Raw genomic sequence first — 12,775 nt, forward strand, 5'->3', positions numbered from 1 at the left:
TGGATGTGGTGGAAAAACTGTATGACCGCCCCCCAAGCCCTCTGTTCTGGTCCTCCTTCCATTGTATGATCCCCTCTCCTTAAGTGTGGGTGGAACCCAGGACTTGCTTTGAACCCACAAAATGCAGGAAATATAATACATTATCTCCAGTGTTATTATTGTTGTCTCTGGAAGCAAAACAGTTGTCACTGACATCTTGGACAAACACCTACAGGAATTAGAGAAAGACTAGATGGTTTTTTACAAAGTCTAATTTGAAGTCAACTAGGCAAGCTTTAGTAGTAAGCGGGGGCAAGCTGGTGGAAGAGAAGATGTTTTGCCATTAGGGGGCCCTCTGTGATTAACTTCAACAGCAATGAAACTTGCTCCTTAGTTTGAAACATTCTTTATTTTTATATGCCAAAATAAGTCATGTTTTCCCAAAGTGTCAGATTGCCTCCATCTAAAATTTTAAGGTCTGGGGCAAAGAACTTACTTTCTTTGTAACTTGGTTTCCTTATATATAAAGTAAGATATTAGTAACACCTAAGTCATAGGACCGTTGTGAGGAATCAGTGAATTAATTATCTGTAACGTGTTTAGTCTCTGACATATAGAAGCACTATGTAGTGTTGGTTATAATTATTGCTATATTTTATTATCCTTTTCAATAGTCGTATCATCCATCATTCAATACAAACTTTTGTTACTTTTTTTTTTTTTTTTTTTGGTGCTTTGAATAATACAGGGAGCAAATGTCCTTGCATTTAGCAAAGCACATGGATTAAAAGCTGTACCATGTGGAAGCAGGTATAAATCAGCAACATGTGATTAATGGAGCACAAGTTTTTAAGTGCTCCCTGAGCCTGTGCATTACCCAGAAGAGGAGATTTCTTTCTTTCTTTTTTTTTTTTAAAGATTTTATTTACTTATTTGACAGACAGAGATCACAAGTAGGCAGAGAAGCAGGCAGAGAGAGAGGTGGAAGCAGGCTCCCCGCTGAGCAGAGAGCCAGATGCGGGGCTTGACCAGGACACTGGGATCACGACCCGAGCCAAAGGCAGAGGCTTTAACCCACTGAGCCACCCAGGCACCCCCAGAAGAGGAGATTTCTTAAAGGTAGGATGAGACTTCAAGTACTTTTTTTTTTTTTTTTTTGACTCTTCAAAGGAGCAAGGAAAAATCACTCACTAGGTAATACCAACCCTCTCTCCACCAAGGACAACCTGTAAAGCTAGCAAAATATTTGAAATATATTAAAGACATTGGCGAGGGACACCTGGGTGGCTGAGTTGGTTAGGCGTCCAACACTTCATTTTGGCTCAGGTCATGAACTTGGGGTCATGAGATTAAACCCCACAATAGGTTCCACATTCAAATTGGGGTTCAATCTCTCCCTTTACCCCTCCCCCCCACTCACATGCTCTCTCTCTCTCTCTCAAAATATAATAAATAAATAAACAAACAAATAAATAAATAAATAAAGGCACTGGTGAGATAACAAATTCGTGAATAAAGCAATGCAAGTCCAAAAGAAAGCTGAAACCCGGAAAGAAGAGTTATCTTTCCTACATAAGTTTCTCAAAGTCAGAAGGAGAAACAGGACCAGAGCAAGGCTTTTGGCAATCTAAGAGCTAAGGTGGTTCCAGTCCTCAAGCAGAGATAGAGAGACTGAAAAATCAATATATCTGGTTGCTTCACCAAAAAGCTACACCTCAGGGCAAGATTTTCCAACTTTGACACTATGGACATTTTGAGTCACATGTTTGTTTTAGGAGTTGTCTTGTGTGCCCTGGATAGTTTAAAATAATCTCTTACTTTTACCATCTAGAAGCCAATATCAAGCCTTTCCCAATGTTGGCTGCTCACCATGTTCGATAATCAAAAATATCTGTAGGGGCACCTGGGTGGCTCAGTGGGTTAAAGCCTCTGCCTTCCGCTCAGGCCATGATCCCAGGGTCCTGGGATCGAGCCCCGCATCGGGCTCTCTGCTCAGCGGGGAGCCTGCTTTCTCCTCTCTCTCTGCCTCTCTGCCTCCTTGTGATCTCTGTCTGTCAAATAAATAAATAAATATTAAAAAAAAATCTGTAAACACTGCTAAATATCCTTTGAGGGGCAAAATCATCCCAGGTTGAAAAACACTGCCCATGGAGTAAGGCTGACGAAGAGAGACCAGTTTTTGAAGGAGATGGAGCTCAACTTCGAAACTTTCCATCGATAAAATTGAAGGGAAATGATCCCAGATTGCTAGTGTTGAGGAAGGAGAAATATGCTTCTTCCTTCTCTCCCAGGGTTATTTTCACTATATAGGAATTAAATTGTTATGAGACAGATTAATAGGGGGAAAAAGGGACAAAGTTTTATGAAATGCGCATGGAAACCCAATAATGAAATTGAGCCCAAAAGAAATGACCAAGGCAGGCAGTTTTGATACATTTTAGACAAAGAGACAATAAATTTGTGAGGAATTGACAGGATTTAAAAAAAAAACAGGTTTTTGGGAACTGTAATTAGCAAGGAATTCTAAGCAGAATTTGGGCTGAGGTAGTAGATTGTAGTAAAAAAGTAATCAAGTTTTTTCTACAGCTTTCTCAACTTCAAAGACCCTGTTTCTGATGATAAGGATGTCTTTTTACTTTCTGTGATGGGGAGGACATTTTTCACAGGGAGATTTTTTTCCTGCTTTCAGGGGGACATAGGAGGGTGTGTCTTTGTATTCTTTTTTTTTTTTCCCAAATAGCTTCAATTCAAAATAATCAATATGCCATTGTAGCATATTTGGGGATGGCTTGCTCTGGCCCCCTTCAGTTCTTGGCTCTGAAACTTCCCTGGAAACGTCAACATTAAAAGCTGAGCTGGTGACCGTGGAGAGAGAAAGTGAATTAGTAAATGCTTGGTAAGAGATCGGCAAAGAGTAAAAAGATGATAGATTAGAATGAGGATGAATAAACAGAAAAGAACAAATCAGAGCACATTTCCCACATCCCATTAAGCCAGTGGAATATAATGTCTGTGCTTCTTTCAGCTGATGAAAAATATTAATTATTTCTTTTAACTGGTGTAAGTTAGATCTCCTTTGTTCCGTTTGGTTTACACAGAAGTGACATTTTTCACTGAGGATTGCCGTGTTCCTTCTTTGCTGAGTAGTCAGTGTATCTAGAGCATAAGGATGTTGGTGTACCATAGAGGCTAACCTGTGAATTTCTGAGTTTCTTGTTTTTGGTTTCTTTGTTTTGTTTTGGTGCAAAAAAGGTGGTTTTATTAAAAGTTTACTTTGTGGGGGCGCCCGGGTAGCTCAGTTGGTTAAGCGGCTGCCTCCAGCTCCGGTCATGATTCCAGGGTCCTGGGATCAAGCCCTGCATCGGGCTCCCTGATCAGCAGAGAGCCTGCTTCTCTCTCTCCCCCTCTCCCTGCCGCTCTGCCTACTTGTGCTCTCTCTCTAGCCCTCTGTCAAATAAACAAATAAAATATTTTTAAAAAAAAGTTTACTTTGTGGTTTGAACTTCTGTCCCATTACCATGGAGAGATGTAGGATTGCTTTTCTTATTCATTATCTCCCAAACTTGACTAATGAGACGCTTACTGAGGAATAGAATTTGGAGTTGCGCTATACTGGGGAATTTTTCTATGATTTCTTGATGGACATGTTCACGTGGCACGAGTTTGTAATTTGGCTGGCATTTAGGGCGGAGCACTTAGTGACAAAAAGGAGCCAGGTATCCAAGATCACATTGTGCTGACCGTGTAAGAGGGAAGCCCATTTATATTTTGTTGCCTCATAAAATAGAAAGACCAGTGTGGTTTAGAGACAAGATTAAGTTGGAAACCTGAAATATTCAAAAGTCTGGATTATTTCATGAGCTCAACCACCGATAATGTTAACATCCATATGCTTCCATTTTTCATGAGGTCCTGTCAGTCTGTGAGAACAGAACAGGTTGAAAAATAAATGATAGAATATGCCTGTAGCTTGGTTCTGGCAGCTAGTATGCTTAGGGGTTTTTGTTTTTGGTTTTTTAGATTTTATTTATTTATTTATTTGACAGAGAGAGAGAGAGAGAGAGAAAGAAGAGAACAAGCGGGTGGAAGGGCAGGCAGAGGGAGAGGGAGAGGAGACTCCCCACTGAGCGGAGAGCCTGACTCAGAGCTCCATCCCAGGATTCTGGGATCATGACCTGAGCCGAAGGCAGACGTTTATCCGACTGAGCCATCCAGGTGCCCCAGAGAGCTTAGTTTTGTCACCCAGCCAAGGAAGTCTAGATTTTGGTTCCACTCACATACAGCTTGTGGTATTAGGTGATCTAACATGCTGGGCAGCCCACATTGTACCTGCCTGATCTGTAAAACATTTGGTGATTTGGCACACCTCTATGGTAGAATTGTTTTTGATCTCCTTGTCACACCTGAGAATGCCATTTTCAACATCAGACTTCAGGGGTTGCTTGCAATACAGTCTTGCTATAACTCTCAGGAGAAGTCTAGTGGCATGTCTGAGTCCATTGCAAAGGGAAATTTTTTTCATCTCATGTTTTTATGATAGTGATGGAATCAGAGTGACAGAGGGATGTTCTTGTGGTTGTGGATACCATACTTTTTGTCCCTCTATCATCTGTTCTCAGCCAAATGCCTCTCTTACAAAAGGATAACTTCTATTCAGCTTTCAGAGATTCACCTGTGTCTGCTGTTTCTTAAAGAGGCATATTTCGGGGCAACAAATTCTGCTCCCCTTCACCTACCACAGATACCATTTACAAGAGCATTACTCATGTAATATACATAAGAATAAATTTAAAGAGATATACAAGATCTCTATGCCCAAATCTGCAAAATACAAAAAGAAACTAAAGAGAGAAACTAAGGAAGACTAAAATAAAAAGAGAATTATGTGATAGGCAGGGATTAAAAGATTAATAAAGATATCAATTTTTGCCAACTTGGTTTATCAACTCATTCAATCAGTTCCGCAGGTTTCTTGTGAAAATAGTGAAGATAAGTTTAAAATTTATTTGGAAAAATAACATGTCAGGAATAATCAAGATGCTCATAAAGAAAAATAAAGTAGGGAAAAGTTGCTCTATTAACTATCAAAGCTCTTATAAAGTGACAGTGGCTAAGGCAATATAGTTTGTCAGAATAATAGATAAATATATCCATGAAGGAGAACGACAACCTAAGCCTGAATACTTGACTTATGATCACAGTGGCTCTGTAGAGCAGTAGAGAAAGGATAACTCACCAAATGGTGTTGTTGCAACTAGATATTCATTTGAGAAAAAGTACAAATTGACCCATACCTTATACCTCACACACTAAAGACTAATTTCAATTGGATTATACATGCAAATACGAATGAATCATAAAACAATAAGGCTTCTGGAAGATAACAGAAAACACACAGTTGCAGTGTAGGAAAACGTCTCTTTGGAAAGCATATTTGTACATATTACCTAATACCTGTATAAACATTTTTACATGTATTATTTTAATTAGATTTATCATTTACCATAAAAGATATTTAGAAACATGGTTGGGTGAAGTCTTATCAGGGATTAAGTTGTCCTTTTCGAGGTTGCAGATATTTCCTTTCGTAACTAGAAAAAAAATTAAAATGTATTGTTGAGAGAGTGATGACCACTACTGCTTTCATTCATGAATCTGAGAAGGAGGCATTACTGAAACCAAGCATCATTACCACACACACAGAAAAGAACCAAGATGTCTTTTCCATGTCTTTTCACAGCGAGCTACTTAAAAAAAACAAAAACAAAAACAAAAACAAAAAACATGCATTCTTCTTTGGAGAAATGTCTATTCAAGTCTTTTGCCCATTTTAAAATCACATTGTTACTATTATTTTTTTCCATGGAATTTTAAGAATTTCTTATATAATTTTAAAATTAACACTTTATCCAGATATATGGTTTGCAAATATTCTCTCTTGTTCAGTAGGTTACCTTTTTATTCTTCCATTTCCTCTGCTACGTAAGAGCTTTTAGTTGATACAATCCCACTTTTCTATTTTTGTTTTTGCTGCCTGTTCTTTTTGTGTCATTCAAGAAATCATTGTGGAGGTACCTGGGTGACTCATTGTCCAAGCATCTGACTCTTGATTTCAGCTCAGGTCATGATTTCAGGGTTGTGGGATTAAGCCCTGGGCTCCAGGCTCAGTGAAGTGCCTGCTTAAAATTCTCTCTTTCTCTCAAATAAAATAAAATCATTAAAAAAGAAGAAATTATTGTGGAAAGCAACATCAAGAAGATTTTTCCCCATGTTTTTCTTTCTTGGATTTTTATAGTTTCAAATCTTACTTTCAAGTCTTTAATCCATTTTGAGCTAATTTTTATGTATGGTGAAAGATAAGGATCCGATTTCATTCTTTTGGATGTGGATATTCAGTTTTTCCAACACCATTTATTCAAGAGACGATTCTTTCTCTGCTGTGTATTTTTATACCCTTGTCAAAGACCAACTGTCTGTGTATGCATTTTTTTTTCTGGACTTTCTTTTTAGTTCCACTGGTCTACATGTCAATTTTCATGCCAGTACCAAACTGTTTGGTTATTTAGGCTTTCTAATATATTTTGAAATCAGGAAGTGTGAAGCCTCTAGTTTTGTTCTTTTTCAAGGTTACTTTGCCTATTTGGGGTCTTTTGTGGTTCCATATGAATTTTGGGATTTTTTCCCCTTCTATTTCTATACAAATGTCTTTAGGATTTTGATAGGAATTGCACTGTATTTGTAGATTGCTTTGGGTAGTATAGACCTTTTAACAATATTAATTCTTACAATCCATGAACACAAAATATATTTGTATGTGCTCTAATTTATTCCATCAGTGTTTATAAGTTCTCAATTATTATCAAGTTATTCACTTTTATGGTTAGATTTATTTCTAAGTTTTTAAAAATTATTTTTGAGGCTATTGTAAATGGGATTGTTTTCTTAATTTCCTTTTGCTTGTTGTTGGTGTGTAAAAACACAAGTGATATATGTATGTTGATTTTGTATCCTACAACTTTATTGAATCCATTAAGAGGTTAGATTTCATGTTGTAATCTTGCAGCACAAACAAACAAACAAATCCTAAAAGAACACAAGCAAACTTTTGGAGATGATGGATATGTTTATCATCTGGATTGTGGCAATGGGAGCATGAGTGTGCCCAAACTCACCAAATTGTATACATTAATTATGTGCAGGTGTTTTTGTATACTATTTGTACCTGAAATCAATCTGGAAAACAAAACAAACGGAGACATAAAGATACATGTTAGGTATTATTATTTGCAGTGTAGGTCATTTCCTTGGTTTGTACTGTGGGGCAGAAACCAGATGCAGTGTCTTTCTAACAAAACACGTAAACCTTATTATACTACCCACGACTTTAAACTGTATTTAAACTATATTTAAAAAGAAAAACAAAACTATATTTTTTCCTCAGGTTAAATAGATCTCGTGGACCAAGAAACAAAAGAAAACAAAACTGTAGTGATTTTGTCCAGTCACTAGGTGGCACTGCAGCTTGTGGCTGCCGTAGCATTGGGGGAACTCGAGTTTTTTTTAGGGTAGAGGAGATTTTTGAAACAAACTCATTTTGGTCTTTTTCTTTATTGAAATATGGTGTCAAATATATTATTCATTTCAGGTGTACAACATAGTGTTTGGACAACTCAGTATTTTGCGTGGTGCTCACCACAAATGTAGCTACCTGTGGCTACCATCTGTCACCGCACAGCGCACAGCGTTAGCACATTATCATTGATTATATTCCCTGTGCTGCGCGTTTCCTCCCTCTGACTTATCCATTTCAGAGATGGAAGCCTGTAACTCCCACTCCCCTTCACCCATTTGCCCATCCCACCGCCCCCTCCCCTCTTCAACCATTAGTTTGTTCTCTTATTTCTGGGTCTGCTTCAAAGCAAACTGATTTTTAATATTTGTAATTGGTCACTAGAAAATAGAGTTGTATTTTAAATAATAAAACAATTCTTTAATGATATTATATTTGGGTTTATTTTAAATATAATTTTTTATAGAGTATCTTGAAACTATAAAGGAACATATGAAGAAAAGAAATGCTATCTTTACTCTTATTACTCTGGGAAAACCATTGTGCTTACCTTCATAGTTTTCTTTTTAAGCATATAGAAACACAAAGCATATCTATTTTCCTTTTATTTCTATTTAATATTTAACAGGATAGAATCTTGCTGGCTATATTATTTTACCTGGTTTAACAATAATAGTGTGTATGTTCCCCCATATACCTAAACATTCTTTTTACTGTTATCTTTCATTGTTGTCAAATTATTTCATCATGTAGTAGAATCATACTTATTTAACCAAATCTTTAATTTTGATTTCCAATTTATCACTAGTAAAAATAGTTCTTTGATAAACATTTTTGTGGTTATGTCTTGAACATCAGAGATTATTCCTTTAGTGTCCTTCTTCCTCCCCCCCCAAAATTATCACATCAAAAGAAATATGGAATCTTTTTAGGGCTTTTGATAAGTGTTTTAAAACTGTATTCTAAAGGTCAAACTATACCAATTTATGTGATCATCTGCAATATTTCTGGTCATGTGTTTTCCCACATTTTCTCTAGAATTTTATTAGCATTTTAATCTCAGTTATGATAGATTTTCATGTGTTCAAATCTAGTCAAAATTATGAAAATTGAGAACAAGTTTAGAAAGATAATTTCTACAATAGTATCATAAAAATTTTGAATCAATTCAATACTGGCTCAAGGACCTAACACATCAATGGCATTTGATCATTTGAAAAATGTTTTTAACTTTATTGAATCCTTATATTTCTGTGAAATAAGCAGGAGTTATTACCCTTTTTAGAGGAGGGAATTGCAATTATGTTGCAAAAGCCAAATAAAACACAGACAACTGCTACTTACCTTCAGTACATATTAACATAATTATCTGGGGTGAATATAGTCTATAAATTCAACATTTTGAAAATTAGCTAAAAGCTTGCACACAGGAGCAAATCAAGTATATATCTGTAATATACTTCCACAGCCCCCTACACTTTCCCTACTATACACTTCATCATTACCCTAATGTAATTGTTTACTTTACTGTTTGTTTTACAAATAGCCTCTTCAAAAAGAAAGACAGGCTATGCAGAAGTTACATGTTATGTAGAAATGCTGCTTTATGCCAATACTGCAAACTTAATGACATCATGTGTCCATTTATAACAATCATCACTAAAAGTTAATACATTACTTTGAGCCAGGTACTATTCTAAGCTCATTTTAATGTATTAATTAATTTAATTTCTACCCAATTTGGGGGCAATTTCTCACTAACACTAACTAAAATAGCTGGGCAACTAGCTAGTGGCAAAGATGAAACAGTATTTCTCTTGTGCTCTGGTTTTTAGTGACCCTTTCCATTTACACATTTCATAACGCATAAATTAAGAGACATTGTCACATGTTTTCTCATGTGACTCAGGAGCATATTGTTGTTACTAATAATAGGATATTAGGAGGCCATTTGTTTCATTTTACAGCTGTGGGAACTGAAGCACATGCAGATGAAGGAACCTCTATATTTTGTATCACTAAACAATGTCTGGAATCCACATTTTTTTTTTTCAGTATGCTATACTAAGGACAACAGTTTAGAGATCTCAGAATAGCATTCAGAGAAGCTTTCAGAGAAGAATACTGTGAAATACATTCACAGAACATTTTTGAAAGTAACAGAATATTTCCTTACTGAAGTATCTCATAGAAATGAACACAAAGCCTTGTATCTCCTTCATGGATTACTTTGGGTAAATTACTAAATTATGCCGGGGGCTTCAAAATTGAATAAGATGCTTTCAGACCATCAGTTACAAGGACCAGTTAAACTTTTATTGGAGAGAAGGTGAGCTTTATAAACAGGTCCTCCCAAGATGACTCTAGGGGTCTCCTAATTTCCTATGCCCCTTTAGTATGAGGGTGATGAATAATAACAGAAAGGAAGAAAATAGTAGAGTTTAAAAAAAAAAACCTTAAATGACATATATTCTTCCCAAGTCAATTAGAACATTCACTGAGCATCAGGTATACAGAAAAATATAGTTCTTTTGGAAATGCATATGAAAACAGTTCAAAAAGTACAAATTTATAAAGCTAAGGATTTACTATAGATAAGTTTTAAAAATTATAGTATTTTGTTTTCTTTTTTTAGAATGATATATGATTTTTAGTGTATTCCAAGAAATGAACATTTCTTAGAAACCAATTGGCAATTCTACTTTTATTTTAACATACATATAATCAGCTTATAATGGCACTGAATACAAAAGACAAACAAAGAAACACTATTGCACTCAGAAAATACTTCATAAGAAGCATTGCACATGGTAGAATTGATTAGGAAAGGTACACATTTATAGTCAGGTTAAGACTATTATTATTCCAAGTTTGAATAATACGGAAGTTTTTCTGATAGGAATTTGCCACATCACATATTGCACATTTTCCAATACTTTCATCCATTTCACAAATATTCCTCATATTTGTTTTTGTCTGTATCTCTGTAAAATGCTACATGTAAGATTCTTAAGACAGCGAATTATGTATCATTGAAAAAGATGAGTTACACAGAAGTAAAAACAACAATATAAATACATGATCACCCCACACTTTTCGTGGGAAAATGATTCGGTAACCTGGCAAACTTCTCTAAAAAGAGAGAAATACCACAAAGCTTAGTTTCGTAAGCATTTGTCTACTTACACATGTTCTCTGATTTAAAAAAAAAAATGCATTTAGGCTAAATGTCCGTGTGACCAGTTAAAATTTCTTATGTTTACATTCGGTTTTTAATACCACCACCTAACATTTTCAAATAGTGCAAATACACGAAGCACACTCAGTTTTGGTAGTCATCTAACAATAAATAATAACTCTAAGCCTAGTTACTTTATTATTTCTAGATTCTAAAAAAATATAAAGTGCATCCATAAGGTTTAAAGTTGTTCTTCTCATTCTTGGATGTAACGATCAGTCAACCTATGACTTTTTCAGCTCATGGCAGGAGTGTTCCACACTGCAGATATTCCTGGAGTTTCCCTTTCTTTTTTCCATAGTCTTGTTTGGAAGAAGGTTTCCAAAATAAGACAAAGTTTTTCACCAAGTCTTTGTGGAAAATTTCTGACCGTGGAGCAGCATTGATTAACACAAATTTTCTCGAGTTCGTGTTATAATAGTCTAAAGGCAAATAGGTTTCCTTGTTATTTAGCGGCTTTGCTGCATATCAAGTGTAAATTCTTTTCACAGGCTGTGCTGCTGACTCCCATACTATTCAGATATGCACAGTTTTCAGATCCTGTGAGGTTGAACCTGTCAAAGGATAAAGGAACTTAGAATTATTTTCAGTTCATCCTTTCCATTCAGTTACATGAGAATGAACTTTGTGAGGGTAGCCTCTGATTTCTTTTTTGCTTGGTAGGAATTCATGAAGCAAGTCAGGTGATCAAGTGACCATAAACTAATCTATAGAGACACTAAACAAAAATTGAGTGAAAGGGTCTGTGGAAGGAAGATAAAAAGCTAAGAGTAAAGACTTCCAATTATCTGGGCGGCATAGAGGACTGACTCCTGGCTGTTTCTCAGCTAAACCCCTGGAGAAACAGTTCCCAGAAAGTTTACACATTCAACTGTTAGGCATACAATGTTAGAGGGTGGAAGGCCCCTGAAGCCAATCTGCATGTAAAGAACCATAGGACACATATGAAGAATGCCTTTTCTAGAAATTTGAATTTATTTTCCATATCGGGAATCATCATAAACCTATTTAGAAGGCAAGAAATTTATTCAGTTCTGGGTTTTCAGATGGCAAACATTAACACTGACTATACAAAATGTTCTTCAAACTTCAAAATGTACATCAATTACAGGTAATAAAATTAAAGTCAGCATCTTCTGTTCTGGGGCCAGTTTTCTGTCAGGTTCATAGAAGCTTCTAATTTGCTATTAGAAATATTGTGCTTTATTCCTCTGAAGATGACAACTGGGAAAGAGTAAAAGGGAATTATAAAAAGTCAGCTTATCAGGAAAAAATGTATATGAGATTGTCAGTGTTCTGTGTTTCTTTTTGCCTCATCATAATTATTTATGGACTATGTTGAGTCTATTATTCACACTAAAATTTGCTGAGACAAAGTTACTAGAAGCATTTATTGTATGACTTCCAAGTAGATAAAAAGAAAAAAATAGCAATATTAAAACCCTTCTTTAAAGAATTCAAAGGAGTATAAGCATGTAAATCAGATTGATAATGCTCTGCTCATAAGGACACAACCATCATATCCAACAGTGCTTTGAAAGAAAAATGGCTTCCCTGAGTTGCCACGCTGGGGAAGATAAAGAGACGTCTTGATCCTATACTGTTGGTGGGAATGCAAGCTGGTGCAGCCACTCTGGAAAACAACATGGAGGTTCCTCAAAAAGTTGAAAATAGAGCTACCCTATGACCCAGCAATCGCACTACTGGGTATTTACCCTAAAGATACAAATGTAGTGATCCGAAGGGGCCCGTGCACCCGAATGTTTATAGCAGCAATGTCCACAATAGACAAACTATGGAAAGAACCTAGATGTCCATCAACAGATGAGTGGATAAAGAAGATGTGGTGTGTGTGTTTGTGTGTATGTGTGTGTGCGTGCACGCGCACACACACACACACACACACACACACACACACACAATGGAATACTATGCAGCCATCAAAAGAAATGAAATCTTGCCATTTGCAATGACGTGGATGGAACTAG

The 12,775-nt window shown here is 36.1% G+C and overlaps 1 protein-coding gene across 1 annotated transcript in view; it reads right to left on the reverse strand.

Moving 5' to 3' along the window:
- Positions 1-9,843: 9,843 nt before the first annotated feature.
- Positions 9,844-12,775, reverse strand: part of LOC111142219 (CD69 molecule) — a 10,056-nt gene continuing 7,124 nt past the window's right edge. Inside the window, exon 5 of the mRNA XM_022495249.1 lies at positions 9,844-11,341. Within this exon, the coding sequence (XP_022350957.1) occupies positions 11,233-11,341 (109 nt within the window). The 3' untranslated portion in view covers positions 9,844-11,232. The remainder of the gene's footprint in view (positions 11,342-12,775) is intronic.

Source organism: Enhydra lutris, unplaced genomic scaffold (genome assembly GCF_002288905.1).
Source record: "Enhydra lutris kenyoni isolate GAN:26980312 unplaced genomic scaffold, ASM228890v2 scaffoldscaffold7, whole genome shotgun sequence".
Classification (NCBI taxonomy): Eukaryota; Metazoa; Chordata; class Mammalia; order Carnivora; family Mustelidae; genus Enhydra; species Enhydra lutris.